At 41.5% G+C, this 26,105-nt stretch overlaps 1 protein-coding gene across 1 annotated transcript in view; it reads right to left on the reverse strand.

Annotated features, from left to right (window-relative positions):
- Window positions 1-26,105, reverse strand: part of sorcs2 (sortilin-related VPS10 domain containing receptor 2) — a gene marked incomplete at its 5' end in the record, with an annotated part of 233,961 nt that overhangs the window by 86,706 nt on the left and 121,150 nt on the right. Inside the window, 3 exons of the mRNA XM_079295420.1 lie at window positions 565-629; window positions 5,446-5,519; window positions 13,564-13,728. Of these exons, the coding sequence (XP_079151546.1) occupies window positions 565-629; window positions 5,446-5,519; window positions 13,564-13,728 (304 nt within the window). The remainder of the gene's footprint in view (window positions 1-564; window positions 630-5,445; window positions 5,520-13,563; window positions 13,729-26,105) is intronic.

Here is a 26,105-nt window from a genome sequence, read left to right on the forward strand (position 1 = left end):
CCTTCAGGGGTCTGCAGCAATATCTGCTACCCACCTCACCCCACTCATCTTGAAACACGGACCCCATCTCGTTTACCATGCTTTGTGTGTGTGTGACTTTTTTGCCATGTCATCACTATTCATATCTATAAAACCAATATATTTTTGATTAAATGTTTATTTGAGCACACCATTTTTAGCCACTTAATTCTGCTCTCAAAGTGCACCAGATTGATGTATTTTAATCTATAAAGTACTAAATATTCTACCAAGGGAGCTTGCCGTCGTCTACTTAAAAAGAAAAATGGCAAAGCAAAATGAGTTTGTTTTCGTAGGGGCTACTTTCTCTCTTGCATTGCCTTGTTGACTTCTCATTGTTGTGGTATTTGTGACTTTGTGTGACAAACTTAAACTCTTTGAGAACTTTCCACACTTTTGCTTTGTCTTTGTGATTAAATACACCAATCAAGGCGATTCTATTAAAATTACTACATTTCAGTCTGAAATCTAACTGTGCTTGTGGCCCCTGACAGTATCATGAATTACCATACAAAATGTACATGAGCAGATGCAACGTCACTGTACCTCCACTTGTGTCTTGCATTTCCATGTGCACCAAATCAGGGTCCACATCAACATCAGATACTGACCTGGAAAACGGATGAAAATTACTCAATGTATTAATGACATTTCTGACCAGGGACAATACATTTAATCAGAAATTAGACATAAAACTGGATGGGCCACCTTGAAGGTCAGTCCACCTTAAATGAGCCTGGGCAAACAACTTCAGAGCTAACCCCCTCCACTTTAATCAGCAGATGACAAGCAACACACATCACACTGCTATGTTTATAGCTTTAACGTTACTGTGAACTTCATACTCACCTTCACATACACACAGTCTCTGTCTCATTTTTCTCAATTTCAATTTCCTTTATTGGTATGACAAAATCTTTGTAGCTAAAGCATAAAAAAAGAAAGAATAGCCTTCATCTGATGATAATGACAGTTATAGGATAATTATGACCATTCAAGACAATGAACAAATGTATTTATATGTATATGTCTTTCGATAGTGATGTCTGTATACATGTTGAATGTGTAGTAGGCTTGTATTAACACACAAACATACTGTATTAAATATACATCTGCCTGTAGAGCCTGCTTCTGATTGTTCTGGATGGCAGAGTACTGGCTGACATCCTACGTCACTATGCCTTCCTCCAGTTCCCTTATGGCCTGGATGTTTTTGCTCACTGCTGTTGTGAAAGCAACATCATTGGCCGCAAACAAGGGTATCTGGAAGAGGTGGTGGAGAGGACACTGAAGAAACTATGATCCATATTGGATAACCCGGACCACCCTCTCCACCACCTCCTGCAGGGACAGCGGAGCACTTTCTCTAACAGACTCATTCAGCTGCGCTGTCACAAGGAAAGCTACAGGAGAACATTCCTGCCCTCTGCAATAAGACTTTACAATAAATCACCTCTGGCCAGATCATCATCCTTCAAATGACTACAATGCTACACGGTTGTTGCTTGTTGTTGGTGATCCTTGCACTACTGTTTAGTTTACCTAGTTTATTTAACACCATTCTAATTCCTTGTATATACTGTGCATTTTTAGCATTTACATTTTTTATTATTCTATTTCTTCAAATTTTATATCTGCTCTGTTATTTTATTGTACTGTATATATTGAGCATTTCCACATATCATTTTTACTCTGTAAATTGCTGCTGCTACAAACTAATTTCCCCCTGGGGATGAATAAAGTTTATATCTATCTATATATAAGGGAGCGCTGCCCTCACCCTCCCTTCTTGTCTTTCACCCAGGACACTGTTTTGTGCTGAAACTATAAATGTAATCTTATCCATTAATTTATTATGCATACAGGTACAAATACATATCTACATCGGTTTGTCTGTGTCATGATAACGTTGTCTATCTAATTGTGTAGCTGTTTAATTAATTTTAACTTTAATTGATAAGATTTTATTCAGTGATTTATATCAGAGTGTTTGGTACCATTCTGCAGCCCAGCTTTCAAATATGGTAGAATTAAACAGTCTGTCAGTTAACTCGTATTTATGTGCTTCAGCGGCGCTGGATGGAGGCACTGTGTGCGTGAAGGCTGGGACCACTGGCTCTGACGATGCAGGGTTTGGGGCTACACTGGCGAAGGACTCGGACGTTGATGCCGGAGAACGGGATGAGGCGGGACCCTGCGATCTGGACGAGGAGATGGCTGCGGGAGGTTCCGATTGTTTGGTGTCACGCTCCCCAAAATGGAGTCAGGTCGTGAAAAAAAGCTGACGGCTGGCGCGTGTTCCGGGGAGCGCTGCTGCTCAGTCAGGATCGCGTACTGTCGCCCCCGGGCGGAAAAAGAGACCCGGCAACGTTAAGCCTGTTGTTGGGACCGGAGCTGTGGGCAGCATCAAAACGGTCAAGACAAAGCTGGTGAGTGTCTTTGCTACCAGGTTCTCACCAGATCTAGACACTGAAACATTATCTGCGTATCTTAAGGAAAAACTCAGCCGGGAGGTTATCTGTCTGAAATCGACACTGTCCACAGAAGATTCAGCTCATTCAAAGTATCTGCTGAATGCAATGAGTTTGATGAAATGTACATTCCAGAGCTCTGGCCAGAAGGGGCATTTGTCCATACATTGTGAGAATTCTGGCTTACTGGTATGCGCACCAGAGTATGCAAGTAAAATGGGGTAAAAGTGTGTCAGCCCCATTTGGGGTTAGCAATGGTGTCAGACAAGGGGGAATTTTGTCCCCAATTCTGTTTAATCTGTATATTGATGATCTGTCCAAACAACTGAAAGCCTGTACTTTTTAATGTTTTAATGAATGTTCTTAATTGTTTTTAAATCTCCTTTTCTTTTGCCTTATGTTTTGATGCTTTTAATGGTTTTATGTGAAGCACTTTGAATTACCTTGTTGTTGAAATGTGCTATACAAATAAACTTGCCTTGCCTTGCCTTGTACTACTGGGTGCATGATTGGAAATACTCTGGTTAATCACATCATGTATGCAGATGAACTGGTGATCTTTAGTCCTTCTAGCGCTGGTCTTCAGCAGCTCCTCACTATATGTACTGTGTATGGTGTGGAACATGACATCAAATACAACGCCAGTAAGAGTGCTATCCTGATCTGTCGAACTAAAGAGGACAAATGTCTAAACTTCCCTGACTTCAAATTGTCTGACAATAATCTTGGTGTCTGTAGTGAAGTAAAATATCTCGCCACCTGAACACAAAGCATGCCAGTGCAAGTCAAAAGCCCCTTACATTGTTTATATCGAAATTGGAGGAGTTACAAAACAGCCAAAAACAACTGGAGTCTCATTCATGTGTTGGGTCTATAAATGATGCACTACGGGCTTCATATCTGGTTGCAGAATAGCGAGAAAGGGGCTACCGCACACAATCGCCGAAGACGTGAGCTTGCCAGCTGCCAGAGAGATGGTGGAATGTATGATTGGGGAGAAAGAAGCAAAAAAGTTGGACATGATCCCGGTGTCCAACAACACTGTGTCGCGCCGCATCGATGCTTTGTCCGAAGACATCCTGGCTACATTAGTCGGTCATTAATTGTAAATTAAATGTGATAATCTGCCTCTGAGCCTGTGCGTGTGTGCTCGCATCCGTATTGCTCTTTAAAAGTGACGCCTTGTGTCACTGAAAGTTATTGAAACTTTGTTGCAGTGTTTCAGGGCGTTTTCACACCTTCAGTTCGTTTGCTTTGTTGCAGTTGCTCCTTTGTTCGGTTTGTGTTCACACTGCAACATTTAACAGCGGACTAAATCTTGTAAACAAATGCCACGCGCGAGCAAACTGTTCTCTCATTGGTCCGATTCTTATGCGGCTATGAAGGCTTAAAAGGCTCTGTTGCTTCTTTTTTTTTTTTTTCTATTAAGGGGGGGGGGTGCGCGAACCCGGTCGGGATGTAGAAGGGGGTGCGCGGCCTAAAAAGTTTGGGAACCGCTGCTCTAAAAGAAGGTAAAATGAAAGTAATAAGATAGTTGCTAAGATGGGAGTGGTTTGCTATTTGCACCAAACACCACACCCCTTTCTCAGGTGATAAGAGCAAGATGAAGTCAGAAGAAGGCCCTTCTACTCTGGACATTGACGCTGAAGGGTGATCTCCACAACCCTACCTTCCACCGCCCACTCACCTTAAACTTTTACTTTGAATCCTGCATGCCAGATCTCTCCCTAACATGAGTGAGAGTGAGATCAAGAGATCGCGAGATGAAAGAGTACAATCGAAACAAATTACTATCATCCGACAAGATCCAAGATGCAGAGATGCCTGAAGAGAATTTTGGGCCACTTCCAGATGTGAATGAGTTTGAGGTTTCTAGGTCGAATACATTTCGAAACAAGTCACTTAATAAAGTAATGTTACTTAATAAGTTAAGGATAGATGCCAACTAATTGAGAAAATAATGATTAATAAGGTTTAGACCTAAAGTTGGATCTCCCTTAAATTAAAACTAGTAAATTGATAATCATTAATCAATATGAGTAACCGATTCTACCTGGTCACATGTAATGCTTTTCATTCATACATGGTTAATCATTTTTCATTGAACTAATTCTTCTTATTCTTTAATTATTACATACATTTTTTTCATTTTATTGTTGATTTATTTATTTCCTGTTTAGAAATCAAGTTATGTCCAATGAATGTTTAATTTACAAAGAACTGATTGAATTCGATTTTTGTGTACATGAAATAAGTCACTGTACACCATGATAAAAACTCAAACCCTGACACTGAGACTTGAATATCAAATTTCAGAGTTTTCCCTGTTTTTCCAAAATATTCAATTGTCTAACTTAAAGTTATTGCGTCTCATGGTCGAAGCTTAGGGCCATCACTCTTTTTATACTAATCCATGGCTTTATGATTCATAATTGAGTGGTAATCTTATTTACAGAAATAATACCACTTCACTTACATAGTCTATTTAATCCTTCCATATTTTAAAGCTGGGCTATCTCAGCTGCAGAACAGTACTAAAGTTTGATAAAAATCACTTCATAAAACCTGATCAATTGAATGAATTAAATGATTAATCAAACAATTACACAGTCCTATATGCATAATAAATAAATGATAGGATTAAACGTCCCTCCCACCTCTTGGAACAGACAGGCTGGTTGTCTGTTTGGTTGAGAGAAAACATGAAGGCAAAACAATCAACATCCAGTTTATACTGTACGTCAGATCCCCAAAATAGTTAACAGAGTTGGTTATCATGGACGCTATCTGCTCTAGATCTCTCCAGGGTAAATTGAGGGTTGAACAACTTTGTGACCTAGTTGAGACTATGAGAGCCCCGTTTGTTACTGCTTTGTACATGTAGTATGTGTCAATGAGGAAGTAATAAACTAATACACTGGAAAGATTGAGCTCAGTCTTGAAGTCCACACATTACCAGAAGACTTTGTCTTTGGTCACCCGCTCCTGAAGCAAAGTCCACTTGCGGCCCAGGTCTATCGAAGCAAAGAGCTGGATACAAAAAAAACCACAGAGAATACCACAATTAGACAGAAAACAAACACTCAAAGCATATGCATTACATTAAAAAGCCTAACCTTGAGCCCAATTACAAGATGTATCCTAAGCACGACAGGGGGGGGGGGCTGTCGATACAGTTTACCATATGTAAAGTAAAGCAATAGAGGCTTCTTAGTTGGCTCAACTCCGTTTAATGGATCACCGTGTGTCTCACTCATTGTAGTGATAAAATTGTTTTAACACATATTCATATCTTCTGTAAAATGTGCTGTGGAGACAGAATTCATAGCGTGACAGGAAATGAACTGCTAACCACAAACGTCTCCATGCTTTTAAAAGCGCACAGGTCAGAGAAGAGGTCGCAGCCTCTGCTGTGACCGCAACTGATTCCATCAGCATATCTTATGGGCGTTTCTGCTTTTGAGCCCAACACATGTTCGAGACTCAACCGTCGTCTTCCTGTCTATACTTCCTCTTCGCATTGTCTCCTGCACTCTTGAATGTATAAATGTCATGTCTGAAGCTGTGACTTCAGAGCGAATACACAGTTTACTGCAATACGTGGCTGAGTGTAAGTTCTCTGCTTGCAAGCAATAAATTGACTCTTTTGAAACCTTGATCATTCAGTCAAGACTGTTTTATTCATTAAACATATTGAACATACCAACTTCTCTTCCAAATCTACATAGAAATATTCCATAACATCATACATGCATCTGGAACTCTCGTATAACCCCCAGTATATGCGCAAGCGCATTAGACTACCGTATATGACATCTCCCCCTCTTTTGAGTGTTATGTCAATAACATCAAAGGAACACTTTAACTGAGAATGGCTATTCGGACAGCACATAACATAAACTAAGATGAACTCAAATTAACTCAAATGGAGACATTTCAACATACACTGGTCTCTTTCCAATTAACCAACAAATAAACATTATCAACATCAATGGCTGTATAACTTTCTTTTTTTTCACATATCAACATTACCACATCAGTACAACTTTTCTTTTCTCTTCTCCACCCCCCTCCCTGTCGACTTGCTTGCACACCCGTCCAGATCTGGTCACAGTCTGACCGGGTTGAGGGGTTGTGGGTGTAGCCACACTCTGACTGACAGGAACAGTCTCCAACATGTTAGCTCCGTCAGAGTGTGTGTGTCTGTCCCTGTGATCTCCTCGTGCGCTGCTGGGATGGGCTGGGGAACCGGCACTGGTTGGAGGTTGGAGGACGCAGCTCTGCTCCATGCTGCATCCTGATGACGAAGGATCTCTGGGTGGTGCTCTCACTTGAGATCACCGCTGGCAAAGACCATGACTTTTCATGGTCCAACTTGGAGAATACAACATCTCCTGGTCGCAGGGATGATCAATGTTTACAATAGTGTGTTGCCTGAGCTTGTATGGCATTGATTGCACCCACAATGAAAGTCTATTGATTCCTACAAACAAGGTATTCTTGATGTCTGAAAAGATCATTTGAAACGAGAAAGGTATTTCAACACACACACTTCCTCCACCATACAAAAACACATACCCACAGTTTTAGAAACACTCTACATTGACAGAGGTTTAGATTTTAAGGCATTCTCTCCTGTGAGGATTTGTGTCGAACTCTGCTGTATTTCCCTCAGTAGTGTCCTCCTAAGAGTCCCGCCCACTGCCGCGCCTCTCTCCTTAGGCACAGCTGTGCCTCATCTCCTGTGATCGCCTCCAGCTGACATAAATACTCCTGTCACTCTCATTCCAGTTGTCAGTCCGTCCGTTTACCTACCTGGTATTCCGACCCGTGAGTAGTCCGTTTGTTCACTCTCTGAAGATCCGCTACTAACGATGCATTTCGTTTTTTCAACTTGCCTGCCGTACAGTGTCGAGCCTCGGGTTTTCACCTGTACGAAGAAGCCTTCCAGTTAGTTCCTCGGAGATCAACTGTGTAGTCTTGTCGTTCCTGTGTCGAGCCTCGGGTGTCACACAGACGATCCAGCCTGCCTGCCAGCCGCGGACGCGGACCGGCCACTTCCCGGCTAAGATCCGAGCGGAGCGCGAGGACGCGCCTCCGTACTGTCGTTTGACAGTTTTCCTGTCGGCTTCGTCTGCCGCTCAGCAGGATTAGCCACTTTCCGACTTGGAACCGTGCGGAGGCGTGGAGACGCCTCCTATTGACTTTGTCCATTTCCTGTCTTTTCCCTTGACTGAGAGAAATTAATTATCGTGGTTTTGAAATTGAACTCTGCTGTCTGAGTCTGCATTCGGGTCCATGGACACACCACATCATAACATTCTCCCCTGCTTATAAAAAAAAAAACATTTGCGTCCCGGTCATCTGAAAATATGAGTCATCAATGGTCAAACTCAATATAAAAATCACATTTCTAGCTGTGAAAAAGAACAGCTACAGCTGATCTTGATAGAACTGTGTCCAGGACCTCACAAACCTTAAATTACAGGTGCCGCTCCATCACGGTCTGGTACGCTGCAGCCACAGCCAAGGACAAGGGCACGCTGCAGCGCATCATTCGCTCTGCTGAGAGGGTGATTGGCTGCAATCTGCCGTCCCTCCAGGACTTGTTCACTTTAAGAACCCTGAAGCGAGCAAGAAGGATTGTAGCTGACCCCTCTCACCCTGGACATGACCTGTTTGTGCCCCTTCCATCTGGTAGGAGGCTGAGGTCCATCAGGACCAAGACCTCACGACACATGAACAGTTTCTTCCCGTTGGCAGTCGGGCTCATTAACAGAGCCCGGGACCCCCACTGACTCTGTCATCCCCAGGACAAATTCCCACCGGTCACTCCCCCGCACATCCCTTCTATCCACTCGACACTTTCACACCACATTTACATCTCACTGGTCTATAGTCCCGTTATCTGTTTGTTTGTGCACTCTACTTTACTTTATTTTATATTTCACTTTATCTTATATTCCACTTTATTTTATATTTTACTTTATCTTATATTTTCTGTCAATTTAATTTGTTTTTGTTGATTGCATTGTTGATTGTTGTTGATTGTTGTTAAATGTTACGCACCTCCCGTCATGTCAAATTCCTTCAACATACAATGGCAATAAACGGTTCTGATTCTGAGGACAACATTCCTGCCCTCTGCAATAAGACTTTACAATAAAACACCTCTGGCCAGATCATCCTCCATATAACTACACACCGCTACACTGTTGTTTGCTGGGGTTGATTTTTAATTTTTGCACGACTGTTTTTCAGTGTTTCACCTATGCAGATAATTTAACACTATTCTATTTCATTGTATATACTGTGCATTTTTGTTTTATCTTATATATTCTGATATTTAATTTGTCCTACTCTGTTATTCTATTGTGCATTTTTTTATATTTAATATTTTGGTTACTCTGTTACTTTGCTTTTTGGTGTGTCTTGCTGCTGTAACATGGGGATGAATAAAGTACATATCTATCTATCTATCTATGATGTAAAAAGTGTTTAGTCTCTCCAGCTCTCTCTCACTTTAATTGTTTCCATCATAAAAGTTATTGAGGGAAATATTAGAGCATGAAAACACAAATCTTTCTAATAAATGAAGAAAGTTGTTTGTGGTCGTGTTGTTCAGTCTACAATGAACATTTATTTAAACCAGATGGTGAATCAGAAACCTAATCAAATATAAAGCTTGAGTTTATTCTGTGATCCGTCTTCACTCTGGTGTTAAACTCAGTCAGGCCGATCAGCTGCAGCGTCCAATCACATGACAGATGAACAGTGAGGGGGCGTGTCGGCCGGTAAAAGACTTCCTGGAAGTCTGTTCTCGTGGGTCCTCGCTCACGGCTTCTCCGAGGTCCCTCCTCCCTCCTCGCTCCTCCGAGCTACATTAGAGATTTGGGACGGCCGTCAATATGGCGGGGCAGAAACAACTTCCGGTTCAAGCGAGGATCGAGGAGCGAGGAAACGACAATTAAGAGACTTGAGAAGCACCCAATGTGAGGAGCTGCACCTCTCTCAAAACAAACAAGTCTGTTAAAAGCTGTTCAGCTATGTACTCACTAACCTGGAATTGTATCTTATGTCTTGCGTTTATCTGACAAGCGTACAACTTTTTTGTGTGGGCACCATGTCTGTTCTTTCTTGTGAAACAGTTTCGTATGTTTTTACTCTGTACCGTTCGTTATAGTCTCTGTTTAGACCTGACAAAGAACTACAAATGTTATAATCTGGTACGGTGCATCACATTGTGACCGTTTTTTCCGATACTGTGTGAGGAATTTAAGTTTAAAAGCGCTCCTAGTGATGGATATTATGTATTATAACATGTTTACTTGTAGAAGGTTTAAACTAAAGGGAGTTACTGAATTTGTTGTGCATTGTGAGAGAAACCACAACCTCTTCTCCTCTGCTTGCTTCTTCTCCTCTGAACAAGGAGGGGGGCTTTTTCCTTTACCTTTTTGTTTGAGAAATTTTGAACATAACAAATGTAAATGGCCCCTTTTAAATAAAATAAATTAAATTAGCATATTTGATCTCATAAGGTCATTGGCAGATCCCCTTGTCTCAAAGGGCACAAGACATCACCGCATTTATCACTCATACTGGGCCGTTGACCAGTATCCTCCGCCAGCGACAAACTAAGAGCTGATAAGAATTATGGGTATGGCTGTTATAGAGGTTTCTGTTGTAACTTAAGACTGGTGTGGCTCTTTTAACAGACCTTCTGAAGCATAAGATGAACTATATCTGGTCGCCTGTTTGTGAAGACGTAAACATGAGTCTTTGTAATGCTCCAGTCCTCGATATCTCATACATTTCTAACACATTTGAACTGCAGGTCGATGCCATGCTGGTGCAAGTGGGAGGGTGTTGCAAGTGAATGACTTTGGTATTGACAAGTTTCTTCTCCAAAAAGTTCAGACAATCAAACTATTTTGGAAAAAATAAAAAAGTGAGATATAAGTGGGTTCAGGGCCTGTTTGTTTGTATAGATCACAAGCCTTAGACATTTAATTCACTGCGCTGTCCCAAATCCGGGATTTATCAAATCGTCTTTACTCATACCCTTTGGGCACACGCCAATTTAACGTAAAGCAGTGATTCTCAACTGGTGGGTCGCGACCCCGGGCGGGAAGGCGTGCGGGTGTTGGGTTGACACCAGAAAATCTGTTCAAAGAGTGCTGGTGAGTCTTGCATACAGATGGTAAAGAACAATCTGGCAATGAGTGAGTGAGCAGGAGAGGTTTAAGTACTGGCTTGATTGGAGATGGGCTGCAGCTGGTAGCACAGGTGAGTGGGGTGAGCTGATAAGGTGGGAGTGGCTGGCAGGCAGAGTGGAAAACTACAGGCAGCAGGTAAGCAGTGCATGGAGCAGACTCTGACAGTCTCATTTCATTATGAATGTAATTTATGTTTATTTTCAGACAGAAAAATCCTATCCTGGGAATTGAGGCCTTCTGCATAGCCAGCACTGGTATCGTATTGCAGCTCTTGTTCTAGTGCATGATTAAAACCTTTTAAACCCTAGCCCTATTTTCAGGCCTCTGCTCAAAAATTGCATTACCATACCTAAAAGACTCCAAATCTGTAACTACAAGGCCTATTTTAATAATTTTGATGCTAGAATACAGGCAACACTTGTGAGATGTGTTGAGATGTGAAAATATTGTGTATATGTACGATAAACATGAGACGGACTGTTACAATAATAATAAATTAAAAATACGTACCTGTTTTTAATTATTATTTTTCCCATCTCAAAAGGCTCAAGGACACACACACACACACACACACACACACACAACTGACTATAGGATGTTTTCTGGCTTTTATCCCACTGTTCTTGTCATCCTATTGATATGTATTGTCTCTTGTCTTTCAATAAAAAATTATAATACATTTTTTAAAATGCGTTAACGCGCGATAAAATAATTATCTGCATTAATTAATGAATGCGTTAACGCATTATTATCGCGTTAACTTGCCCAGCACTAATTAAAACTTATTCAAGAAATACAACTGGGGAGGCTCGACTGTCTTCACTGGCGTCCATGAATGGAGAAGGACTTCTTACTGGAACTAAAACACACGGATGTACTGAACAACCGTGAGATTAAACTCTTTATTAACAAAGAGGAGGATGGCCTTTGTCTTTAAATAGTGAACAGCAGCTCTGGTAAGTTAAATGCTCTTGTTTATACATCTGCAGTAGCTTTAAGATGCTTGTTTATATATTATTATTTGTACAACTTTTGTGAAGATGGGTTTTTGTTTGGTTTAATATGTGATAGGAACCATTGTTACGTCCAATGTTGCTCTGGGGACATATCTAGCCGGTGCCACTGTTTCCAACATGGCGACTTTCTCGCTAAATCTGGCGACTTTCTAAACCCTCATGGCAACTTTTTTTGTCAAAAGCTACTAGTGACTAATCTAGAGACTTGTTCTGGTGTTATTGGATAGTTTTCTGACTTTAAAGCACGTACGTTCTGCACTCTCGTGAACGAGCAGCGGGTGCTGCCGTGAGCTCCTCTGCCGCCGCCCCAAAGCACACACAGGCGGTTACACTCACAGCAGCCTGGTGCAGCAGTCCCAGCTGCAGTCAAAGCAGAGGGGAGACGCACTCTATCTATAGGTGTTTGCTTCATTTTTACACGAAACAAATAATAACCGAAGCTGTGTTTCAGCTGCAGGACAGCAGTGAAGGCCCAGGTATAACATGCACGGCCCGCCACTGCATTCCTTTATACCCGGGGGCTTTATGCATGGTGCTCCCTGTTTTTTGTCTTAGTAGCGGCTAGGCTATTTTAAGAGCGGAGCAACCAGCGCTAAGTTTAACTTTATTTCCATTTGTTGCAATAATGGCCTCCAGCATTCACTGGGGCGGTTTGCAGTCGAGTGTGAAGCGGCAGGGATGAGAGTTAGCACCTCCAAATCTGAGGACATGGTTCTCTGCCGGAAACCGGTGGTTTGCTCCCTCCAGGTGGGGACGGAGTGCCTACCTCAAGCGAAGGAGTTAAAGTATCTCGGGGTCTTGTTGACGAGTGAGGGTAAGATGGAGCCGGAGATCGACAGGCGGATCGGTGCGGCTGCAGCAGTAAAGTAGGCGCTGCACCGGACCGTCTTGGTGAAGCGGGAGCTGAGCCGGAAGGCGAAGCTCCCAATTCACCACTCGGTCTACATTCCTACCCTCACCTATGGTCACGGACTCTGGCCGAACAAGCGGCCGAAATGAGCTTCCTCCGTAGAGTGGCCGGGCTCAGCCTGAGAGATCGGGTAAGGAGCTCTGTCATCAGGAGGGAGCTTGGAGTCGAGCCGCTACTGCTTCGCGTCGAAAGGAGTCAGCTGAGGTGGTTCGGGCATCTAATTAGGATGCCTCCTGGACGCCTCGGGATCCCCCAGAATGAGCTGGAACATGTTGGTGGTGGGGGGGGGGGAGGGAGGTCTGGGTCAGCCTGCTTGGCCTGCTGCCACCGCGACACGACCCCGGATAAGCGGAGGAAAATGGATGGATGGATGTTGCAATAAATGGTTAAAATTCTTTGACGAGAGTGTTCCTGACTGAACTTGGCGAAACCGCTTTTTTACAACCTACCTGAATATCGAACCGCTCATGTGCAACTGAAGTACACGATGGCCAGAACTATGAAAACAAGCTCCACATTCTATTGAAACCAAATTATCTTTTTAGAGCATCTGGAGCATTGACTCAACCGCTCTTTTTTTTTTTTTATTTATTTATTTTTTTTTTTTTTTATTCTTGCTTTTTTTTCCTCTTTTCAGAAAAACATAGAAAACCAAGTGAGATTGCAAAATGTCTATGAAATGAAAAATCAATGTGTCTGTATATTTGATACTACATATGGCCACTGTTCAGTTTATTTTCCATGCATTTAAAGATTTGCCCTACAGTTGTATTATTGTATAGTAAATGCACTGTTTTAATTTCTTTGGTTCCTGCTCTGCTGGTGCGTGTGAAATTTTTTTATTTAATGCATCGCTGTTGTCTTCTTGCTAATTCTTTCAGCTCCAGAGGCTGCTAATTATTTTGATGTTTCTGCGGCACTGTGATACCCACCCTGCCATCTTCACAGTAGGCCAGGAGCTTGTCTTCTTCCTTCGGGTGGAAGATGAGCGTTTCGGGATTGAAGAAGATGGACTGTCGCTGGAAGGAGGCACCTTCATCTGTGCTGATGAACAGCATCTGATCTCTTTCATTTATGGTTGAACCTACCAGCACGACCTGAAAGACAGACCGACAGAGGAGAAGAAAGCAATGAAAATAGAGGTCAAAGGGTAATTTCATGCAATGTCAGTCAGCAGTCTGTGGCACAATACTTGTGCATATCAAATCATGTTCTGAGTTTTTGTCTTGAAAATTTAGATTTTTAGACCAAGCAACTGACATCGGGGCGCGAAGGCCCTATTGAGATCCAGAGGATTATTAGGGCCCGAGCCTGAAGGACTTATTGTTCTTCTGATGTTGATTAGAGGCTGTTCTAATGTTTATTTCAGGACCCGATTGAAACTGAAGGAATTATTATCATTAGGGTACGACGTAGTCTGAGCGGAGGCCCTATTGTTCTTCGAATGTTTATAATTGAGGCCCGAGCACCGACGTAGTTGGAACGTAGGACCTATTGTTCTTCGAATGTTTATTATTATTATTATTAGGGCCCGAGCACTGACTTCGCCTACATATAGGCACACAGTGGAACACAGTGAAAGTGCTCTGCTGTCCCTGCAGGAGGTGGTGGAGAGGGTGGTCCGGGTTATCCAATATGGATCATAGTTTCTTCAGTGTCCTCTCCACCACCTCTTCCAGATAGTCTTGTTTGCTTCTTAACTAGTTTGTTAAGTCTGTTGGTGTCTCCGGCTCCAATGCTGCTCCCCCAGCAGACTACAGAAGTAAAGTGCACTGACCACAACAGACTGGTAGAACATCTCCAACATCTTGCTGCACACGTTGAAGGATCGAAGTTTCCTCAAGAAAAAGAGTCTACTCATCCCCTTCTTGTACACAGCGATTGTATTATTATACATTACTCTATCAAAGATCAAACTATTAAAGAAAATAACAAAGACAAATATCAAACACAAGTTATTACATTAACTTTGTTCAAAGCCGTTTGTGTCACCTCTCTGCATCACTAATGTTCCGCCCTGTCGTCGTCCTGTGCATGGCAGCTACATCCAAGAGCTCCTCACTGAGAGTCAGTGCTTATAAACATGGATAGATGATGTATCCGTGTTGTCTGTGCTTTCATCAACAGATAATTAAAAATACAAGTACCTGCTCGTCTCTTAGCTAGCTGTGTTGTTAGATTGCTGCTAGTTCATGAACTCGGTCTGCGATGGTGTTTCTTCACAAACTGACATTTGTAAAAGTCTATCTGGTCAGAGCGCTGCTCACATACCTTTAGCATGCACTGGGCTGTAGCTTTGTAAATATATTCTGCTGTGATTGCAGTCTGCCTTTTAATTCTTGGGACAATTTGATGTTTTTCTTGGAGGCTAAATTTAGCTCAGTGTTTGGTGTCAAAAGTTGCAAATCCTTATCTTTATTATATTTTTCCTACAGACGTAGGATACATTCAGTGATCAACGATTTGCTTCGCTCTTTTTCTCAAGGCTCACTCATGGACTCGTCCTCCAGCAGCAGTCAGTTAGCATGCTTTCATGTGTTTTGGTGGATTGGCTTTAGAGGGATGCCGGAAGGGAGGGGCTGGGGTTTTTGTCAGTTGGATACTTTTGTTTCTCTAAAATTGTCTAACCCAGCTTTAAGGCATTACAGCACAAAAGCTGACTACAGACTTTTGATGAAAACACCTGACACACTCCATTTAGAGCTCACACCATGTCTTCATGGGCTGTGTAGCGAAACACAGCAGCTGCAACCTTTCATCAATTCCTACACTCTGTTCAGACACAGCCCACTCAGAGGTGTTAAACGTTGCCCTCGGCCAAAGTCACAATCTATATCAAATCATAAAACATTGGGCTGGTGTCTATGAGACAAACTACTGAAAAACATCAGATTCATCATTCTCATCTATTTAATTTAGATCCACATGTTCCTTCCAAATTTCATACCTCTAGGTCAAACGTACTGCGAGGGCTGCATTGGAGAAATTTAGTAGGGGGCGCTATCGAGCCGACTTGCCACTCTGAAGCATTAAAACCATAATATGCAACTGCATTTCGGGCTTTAAAATGTGTATGCCAAGTTTGCTTATGTTTCAAGCATTTTTAGCCTCTCAAAAGCACCTTCATTTATCATGGCGAAGACTGTGTCGCCACGGCAACAGCATTCGACGAAACATCAAAAGCTTCATGAACTTCTTACATTTGTGTGGAACTCATTTGATGTTGATCTGATTTACTTACGAAGAGAAACATGCCAAAGTATAAAGACTTTAACTTCCTGTTACTAGTAGGTGGCGCTATGACTATGATTCAAAATTGGCCTGCAGATGTCTTCAGGCCTGGAGTCGAATCAAACATGTGAAATCTGGTAAAGATCTGGAGTTGAGTTACATCAGTTTAGTTTTTCACGGCGAAGGATCGAAATTTGCCAAGTCGCCGCCCTTCAACAACTTCTTACAATGAAGTATTATCAAGGTCTTAAGACTTTTCTGAAAAAAATGGAGGGATCTGATTCATCTGTGAGTAGTAGGGTGTCAAGTACACAACTTATTACTTCCTGTTGCCACTGGGTGGCGCTATTACCATGATTCTAAATTGTCAGAGATGTGTTCAGGGTCAGGATCTTATGACATGCTGTTAAGCATTCCAACTATTGTCATCCTGTTTCTTTATTCAACTTCTATTTCTTCCCTCGCACCGCTTCTCCTCCTTCATTTTTTTAAGCTACAGAAACCGTTCAACGATTAAAATGTTCAGCTCTTTCACCAGAGGTCTGCTATGACTTTTTATATTTCTAACCTTTAAACTTTTTGAATTATTAAGCTTTTTATTTTTTCAATAGGATCTCTATGGAGAATATTTTCAAATGGCTTCAGGCACACAGGCGTTTGCGATTGAGCCAATTAGTGATGTTGATAAACACACCGACTCACACACACGTGCACATACACTCCTCTCCTCTCTCTGTGTGTCTCTCATACAGTCATTCAGGTCTTAGGGATCTTTAGAGGTCTCTCTCTCACTCACTCAGTCACTCATTGTTGGAATGCTGTTAAGCATTCCAACTATTGTTATCCTGTTTCTTTATTGTTGGACTGCTGTTAAGCATTCCAACTATTGTTCTTCGAATCTTTATTCTATTTCTTCTATTTCTTCCGTCGCACCGCTTCTCTTCCTTCATTTTTTAAGCTACAGAAACCGTTCAGCTATTAAAATGTTCAGCTCTTTCACCAGAGGTCTGCTATGACTTTTTATATTTCTAACCTTTAAACTTTTTGAATTATTAAGCTTTTTATTTTTTCAATAGGATCTCTATGGAGAATATTTTCAAATGGCTTCAGGCACACAGGTGTTCGCGATTGAGCCAATTAGTGATGTTGATAAACACACCGACTCACAGACACACGCGCACATACACTCCTCTCCCTCTCTGTGTGTCTCTCTCATACAGTCATTCAGGTCTTAGGGATCTTTAGAGGTTGTTCCCCCCTCCTCCCCCCCACACACACACACGCCATTTTAAAAATAAAAGCCCCACAGAATGAATCCTTACTGAAATTCTTGTGATGAGCCTGTCATTTAATAACCGGTTTGTGTTTATCTAACATTATGATTCTGTCTCCTCTCCCCTTCTCCCCCACACCCCACACCCCATTTCAAAATAAAAGCCCCAGAGAGTGAATTCTAACCGAACTGCTTGTGATGAAGCCTGTCATTTAATAACCTCTGTTTATGTGTGTCAAACATTATGATTACGTCTCCTCTACCCCTCCCTCCCCCACCCAGCCCCACCCTTTCCAAATAAAAGCCCCATGGATTAACTGTATGTAAACATTAAGCTCAAAATTCGGCTTTTTTGTTGAAATAATGAATGCTCTTACAAATACTGCGACAACTACTACTGCTGCTAATATTTCTAGTATTACTACGACTACTGCTGCTACTACTTCTACTACAACTTTTGCTGTTGCTACTATTACTAGTGCTATTACTGCTACCATCAATATTATCACTACCACTACTGCTATTACTACCACTACGACTATTACTTATACTACAACTGCTACTACTGCTATTCATGCTACTACCAGTACTAATACTACGACAGCTATTAGTATGACTGCTACTAGTACTACTACTACTGCTACTTCAAATACTGCCATTACTTTTACTACTACTACGGTTATATTAAATACTACGACCACTACTACAGCTATTACTACTACTACTGATACTAGGCTACGACTTCTTCTAAATACTACTACTTCTTCTAAATACTACTACTTCTTCTAAATACTAATACTTCTACTACTAATGATACTTCTACTACAACTACGACTTATACTACTACTATTACAAATATCACTACTGCTACGACTGCTACTAATACTTCTACTACTAATAATACTTCTACTTCAAATACAACTTCTACTGCTATTACTACAAATATCACTACTTCTGAAATTTGTTTAAGCTACAGAAATTGTTCAAATATCAAAATGTTCAGCTCTTTCAGGAGAAGGGTGATATAACTTCATATTTGTAATCTTTCAACTTTTTGAATTACTAAGCTTTTTGCAATTTTTTAAAAATTGGATATCTATTTTCAGCAATGTTTTTGAGATTCATTTCAGCTTTCAGCATTCCAACGCATTTTCAGCAGGAAATGCATTTTCTAGTTTTGCATTACAAATGGGCGAATCTACAGACATAAACAAAGCAGTTTTACTGGTTTACGTGAAACATGTGTGGGAGGGGGACTGACAGGAACAAGTTCTCTGCACTAGAGAGCTCCTACACTATGACTGCAGAGGACATGTTCAGCTCAGGTTCAAACTGCTCCATCTTTACATTAAATACATTTGAGAAGTTGAACATTAAGGCTTGTCATTAAGGGGTGATGGTGGGTCCCGCAGCCAGACCATTTGAGAACCACTGCTTTACAGTATATACTGGGTTAAAATATTAAGGACATTGAAAAACAATGATAAATGGACTGATTATTTCACCGTAAATTAACAGTAACTTACTGGCAGTAAGGACGCCAGTAATTGACAGTTTATTTTACGTTGCAGCCCATCATCACTGCCACATCCTGAACAAACATAAGTTTTTAAGTTTTAACAACCTTATCAGCCTTAAAGAAGCCAGCATCATTTACAAAGTCCTAAATGGTCTGGCACCTCCTCCGCTGAACGAGTACATCAAACAGAGACCTGTCTGCGGCCCTGCGACTAGAGTCACCAGAGCCTCCGACAGAGGCGACTGTGTCGTCCCACACAGGCGCACCACCTTTGGTCAGACGGTTCTGTCCGTCAAAGGCGGCGCCCTCTGGAACACTTGACCATCCTCTGTTAGGGAGTGCCCAAACTTCAGCACTTTTAAAAAGCACATGAAGGGATGGCTGTTGTCCACACAAACCTGTGCACATAGATAGTTTAACCTGGGTGAGCAGTATTAGTGTCATGGATATGTGATGTACTAATGTTATATGAATGAATGAAACCTTAAATGTGCAAATTAATTAATGCCCTTATCTGCAATATATCTGTGTGCAATATGATGAATATGAAATGTCTTCCTTACACTGATATTGTTTGTGATGTTTCTTTTATATTTATATATATATATATATATATATATATATATATATATATATATATATATGCATGCTTGCGGCTGTAATTGGGTGCATTTACATTTTAATTTAAAGTGTTCATCAATGTACATTATCCCTCTCGAACAAATAAAACTAAACTAAAGTTATAGTTAATTTGAACTGCATGAACACACACATGAATGAAAACAATAACACCTTAAAAGAGGACTTGACTGCAGCTCTGGCTGGTATCCTCAATCTCTGATGCGTGACTGTAAACAAACTAAATAAAGAAATTAGAAACACAATGTTCTGAACTTCTGGAAAGTTCTATGACATCCAGGATAAACACACTTAAAAAGAAGCTCTGGGTGTGCAACTGTTGGTTTGCATGTGCCTGACATGTGTTAACATATTGGTGCAAGACTATGCAAAAAGCTAATACAACAATACCATACAGTTTAAATGAACAGACTTGCCTTTGTGATGAGCTGATCACGTTAGGTTAGGGTTAGAAGCTAAGACAATGGACCACAATGGACTCACGTTCAACACTAAAATGAGTTTGATCTGGTTTTAATGTTGCTCCTGGGATAACACACGTAACGTTACTGTTAGCGTTACCTCAACTGTTCATCGTCTTGAACACACGTCACTGATTTCTGGTCCCCTCTCCCTTTTGATAATCGTCCCGTTTGCGGTCCTACAGTCAGTTCTATAATAGCATAAGTAAACAAGTTAGATTCCTAACATTACATCTTAACACTGTAATTGGTGATTAACTTTATTTATGTTAACTTAACTTGCTATGCTGTTAGCTAGCTAACCTTTCTAAGGCTAATTTAATTCGAGCTAGCTAACGTCACAGAGAGCTCCACCAACATTAGCAACCTAATGTAACAAAACAGACCAAATTAAACATTATCTGAGATGTTAACAGTTCAATAATCATGAAGACAAAACAATAACGGAGACTTCGAACTACGGGTGATAAGCGTAAGTTACCTCGGCTCCTCGGTTGCTCTCCACATGGCTCAGAAGGATGAACTGAAGCTGTTGTGTCCAAAATCACATTCACAAGCAGTCTGTCACATCTTGTCACTCAAAAATGACTTGTAGGCAATAAGCAGTTTGAATAATAAAAATATTCTATCGTCATGACTGACACATTAACCTACAATAGAAAGTACGATGTAGATGGATTGTGATTCACTGAACTTGTATAGAGAAGCGTTTATTCACCTCTTCACAAAAAATACTGTATTATGCTGTTAAGTGACGGTAGTCTGCTGTTATTGTTATTTGACGGTATTAACTGTTAATTTACATGTGAGGGATGACAGTTACAGGGTTACAGTTACAGTTATTATGAAATACTGTAAGATACCGTTGAAAATTCACCGCAAATTTACAGCAATTCGTTACAGCTGTACAGTGCTTTTCTAGTCTTTCCGACCACTCAAAGCGCTTTCACACTACTTGTCGTCATTCACCCATTCACACACTGACACACCATCAGACTATCTAACATTCACACACCGTAGGTGTTGAAGAAAATCATCATATAACTTCAGATTGAACTGAACACATTTGGGTTCACAAGTAAACAGTTTATATAACTTGTTGTGTTGAACACATTTAGTTCCATAAAAACATTCTTAGGAAGTGATTAGGGCACGCCAGACAAATTGTAATAAATCACTCCAATTCAAAACATTTCCTGTACGCGAATCGTGTGTTCTGCCAAAAGGTTATCTCGACCCAAACGAAGTCATGAGAGCATGACATGATGAAGAGACCAGATGTGCTTTGTTTGTGGTTCAACGGACTGGTTTGATTGGTGGAAAGTGACTTAAGGGGGTGAAGTTTGACTATAAAAGTAAGCTGTGAAAAGTAATACGTTGGATTTGTTTGGATTTGCTGAACTTGTAATATGTTGGCTTGTTCGTATTAAAACACTTCACGCTGGGTTACAACTTCAGTTCGTCGGCTCTTCTCGTCATTTTGCCACAACATAGGCACAGCTCAGGGAGCAATTTTGGGGTTAAGTGTCTCATCAACATGGACTCGCGGAGCCGGGGATCGAACCACCAATCCTCCGATTGAAGATAGTTTGAAAATACTCTGCACTTTGCCACAGTCGTCCCAATGAAGAACATTAATGTAAAACTGTTTTAAAAAGTACTAATGTAATGTCAAAGCAGTCTTTTAAATGTAATCTAACTAACCAAAGGTTTCTCAGATATTTCTGTCTGCCACAAGTAGGGCATTGCAAATCTATTCGCTCTGAATTATTGATTTGTGTGGCTGTCAGGAAGCCGCTTATGTTTGAGCTGAAAGGTGGAGGGGATCTGAGGGCTGTCTTGCTTTACTCTGTTGCTAGCTCTGCCAGTCATCCTCATAGAACATATTCATCTCCATTCAATATGCTGTCAACGTTCTATCCTTGTTCACACAGCATATCCCTGAGCTCATTATACATTATACCCTGCCAGCATATATTCACACATAAATCAGAAGTCCCGGTGCACCAACCAAAAACATACATGCTTTGTTTCATTATTAATTTGATAATGTATTCATTGCATCAATAAAACATAGCAATGGGTCTGGTAACTGATGGAGCAACACTGACTCAAATGAGGATCAACAAACAGGGTTTGTAGGAGATCACACAGAAATGTCCTGGTGTTTTGTTCACGCTACCCAAGTTAGCATAGCAGGAGATCATGATGGTCAAAGTGCATCACGGAATATCTTTCATATGCTGAATTTACTTGGCAGTGTCTCATGCTCAATGGCAAAAACAGTAAAACAAGCTGAGGTTAAGCCACTGACATTTAAATGAGAGTAATGAGACTGCTTGTCATCAATACCAGCCACTGCTTTTTTTCGTTCTGTTGCTCAACTTTGTCTCTTTCATTTGTTCTTTATTTTCTCTCCTCCCATCACTCTCTCTCAGAGCATTCTCTTATTGGCGCTTGAAAATGCTCCATCTGCCTCACCTTCCATCCCCAGCCATGATATTCAATTGTCTTTCATTGGATGAATAAAGATACATCTTTGATATTATAACCAACAAAAGCTGCAATACCATTAGTGGCCATGGGATGGAGGCAATTGCCTTTATTTAGCAAAGTCTTTTTACGTAGCTTGCATGAAACCACTAGCAGTATAATTGCGTATCCACTGAGATAGTGTAGTTAAAGGTGAGTATCTACATGATTTTAAAAAACAGGAAATATAAAAAATTTAAAAGAGACCCCTCACTCCCCATGAGTGAGGGGTCTCATCATCTCATTCTCATCTCTTTCTTCAACATAACTCTGTGACTTTATTGAATTGTAGGGCTGTGTATTGGCAGTATCTCACTATACGATACATAGTGCGATACAATATATATTGCAATATGTGAAAATGTAAAAATAGAGCTGAAAATACAACTCAGTCTAATATGTACATCACATATTGATAACTTGGCACACAAATTGCATCAAAACTACGTGAAAAGGTATTTGCAAACTTGCCGTTAAAAATTATATGAAAATAAAGTGCATATTGTATTATGTCATTGTGTCACTGAACACCACGTCATTTAAAATTAAGATACATACTCTATTCTCTTATGATGTCACTGACCACTCTTAACTTAGATGCAGATGCCATGAACATCATATGAAATAAAGTGAATTAAGTAAAGTTGTCAGTCACTATGGCTGGGTCCTTCCCATTTATGTACTATTCGTCCAAGTTCAGTTTTCGGAACCTCTGCTATGCTACAGCCTGTACGGCACTTGTGTCGCGATGTGGTGTGACCTAATCATAACATTCGACTCTGTGATCTAGTCGTCCAACATCGCACTTCCGGGCAGGAATGAGTTGGGATCACATTGTGCGGATCCGTTTGCTTGTGAGACGCCATGTTGTGATTTTGGCCGGTTCATGCGACAGGCCTAATGCTGCGTTCACACCAAACGCGGCGCCAATTATTCCCGCGATTAGATTACATACAAAGTCTATGCTCAGACGCGATGAGACTGGAGTGAATTTGCGCACAAATTCGCGTCACTCCAGTCTCATGTGAGTTGACATTCAAACGCGTGAGTTGACATTTTTCAACTGCGGCGCGACAGCCTATCAGCGTTGAGATGATCTCCTGTCATCACTGACGTCCTGCCGTTGTTGAATCAGGAAATAAATACAGTAGCCGTCTGTGTTCACCAATGTTCCCTCTAATTTTTCATGTGTCTGGGCATACACACAAGCTCCCTGAGCACACTGAGGACCACTGTGAGCAACATCAGATGTGCACGCTGTGGCCACACACCAGTATCACACCTGTTCAAAACCTTGGATCATAGCAAGTTACATGGCTTATTAAAAGAATCAAATTACAGCAGCAATTTTCACTAGTTTACTTTTAATATAAGTGATTTGACAAACTTTAAAGGAAAAAGACAAAAATCTTGTTGTTCATGAGATGTGTAGTATGTTTTATGTGAGAGTCCTGCTTGGCCATGGGAAGAGTCCTGCTTTGGCCTGTGTGAGGTCCTGTTCTGGAAGAAATGATACATATACACCTTTCAGACATAACATTTTGTTCACATTAAAACATTCACATTTTGCACAATGACGTGTGCTGTAGCTTGTGATACAGTGTAAATTCCTGTAACTCTGTCTGTAAAATATGTAATTACTCAGTTTTTTATTATCATTTCTACTACCCATAAATTATCTAGTAGTAACATAATTTAATGATTAATATCCATAAGTAAAAAATCTTAATAAATGTCACTAGAATATGCACAAATCTGACTTAAATTTTACCTCATTTTTCACGTCTGTCCTTCTCACTTCTCCAATGGTTGTACACTTTGTCCAGGTTGATGGCTTCGTCTGCTTCGCTGCATGTTTTGCAGAGTAGACCCTTCTCACTCGAAAAAGAAAAAATCTCACCCAGTTTCACCGCTTGTTCTTCTATTTGAACATACTCCGACAGCCATTCCATCTTAAAAGAACCACATTTCTTTTTTCCAATGGCTTGGTGAGTGGATGTGTCGCTGCCCGTTCGTTTCGCCATGATAAGGGGTTAGCATTTGCGTCTCGTAACTCCGCCGCACTGTTGATAGCTAGCTAACCTGCAGCGCGAATGGGCAGGGCAATAGTGTCAATGCTATGATTGGCTGCGTAGCGTAAGTGAACCGAATCGTATCATTGGCTGGACACCTGTCACTCACTGAGTTACGTTGCAAAATAGTACAGAAAACAAAATTATTATTATTATTATTATTATTATTGGTTTAATTGATTAGATAAGATTAGGACTAATATTAGATATTAATTAATAATTTTATTTTATGCGCTGCATAGATTTTCTTGTGCGCTGAGAATGTGCGAGCAGTGCGCGATTGCTCAAGCGCGCAGCTTAGAGGGAACATTGGTGTTCACCCAGAGCTCTACGATACCTCATTGATATGAGGTATCGTAGAGCTCTGGGTGAACCGGACCAAACTTTGTGTATACATGTGTGTGTGTGTAAACCATATGGTACAAACAATGAATAGACGCTGCCGTATTTACGTCTAGATGATGTTATTGAGTGCTGGTGGAGCTGCTACGATGTTAGCATAGCCTAGCACCGATCCGTCCGAGCTTTATTGAGGAGACAAGTATGTTAAAAGTTATTTTCTTGTCGTCTTGCGGAGAGAACTAACAAAACATGAATTCAGACTTTTTACAAATCTGCATAATTTTTGTCGGTTTATTGCCGTTAAATCACAGCTAATTCAGTTTATTTAGTGTTCATACAGCTGTAGTAAACAGCGACCGGTGGCTTGCTAGACACAGTGTATACAGCTCGATAAAATCCACGGAGCTCCTCTGAACAATATTATGAACCAGACATGACGGCGTTTAGTTTCCCGTGATATCTGTGACTTCCTTCCACAACACGTACCAAGCAGAAATAGGTTATTTTTTCCATGGTTGATGGCGGACAGTTGAACGGCTTTCAGGGCGATAAGCCACGCCCCCTCTCCAGCGCGTCCAGCACGATTCACCCGAATGAACACAAATAGTCCCCGGTGTTGGGGTCTGGCGCCACCGCCTGGCTGGCTGAGCTCCTCATATGCTTTCCTTCCTCACAAACTCTGACCTGGAGTCAGAGCAATGTCCACCCTCATGACCACACCTCCCGGCTCCGGCCAAACCTAATGCTTGACACTCCATTGGCCGAGAAAATTCTGCCTCTTCGCCCCGGACCTCCGTCCTGGCCACATGAAGACACATCGGCCTCTCCCCCCCCTCCAGCACGACGCTGGCCACGCAGGCCCACGAGGAAGCCGCAGCCTTCAGATCCTCCTCAAAACCCTGACAGGTCACATGCCATTTCGCTGGACGAAACAGACAGTTGCTCCATTCTGAGTTAAGGCCTGATCCCGCTGAGATGAATCACTTCCGCGATCCGTTCCCCGCTTTTTCTTTTTGTGCACACATTCCGGTAGAAGGAAGACGCTAAGCCTCACTCCTTCTCCGACAATTCCCGGGAAGACGCGCCGACACACCGCCTCATCCGAAGTTAAACTGTCCTCTCTGCAGCGAGTATAGATCGGACCTGCGTTTGCTCACACGAGACACGCCACAACAGACCGAAAACAGCGCCAGCTGCAAAGCCGCGCCGACCAGCCCCCCCAGTCCCTCGAGGAAGGGACAATCCCTCCACAGACACTGACCCCTTTTTCCGAAGCTTCTACAAAGTAAGGTTCATGGCGTCTGGGCATAGCTTAGCATTAGCTTTGCATTAGCTGAATATAGCTTATTCATTTATGGTTGATATTCCCGTATTTTGTTGTGAGAAGTTACTGTTGCGCGATATG

Source organism: Melanostigma gelatinosum (genome assembly GCF_949748355.1).
Source record: "Melanostigma gelatinosum genome assembly, chromosome: 23".
NCBI lineage: Eukaryota > Metazoa > Chordata > Actinopteri > Perciformes > Zoarcidae > Melanostigma > Melanostigma gelatinosum.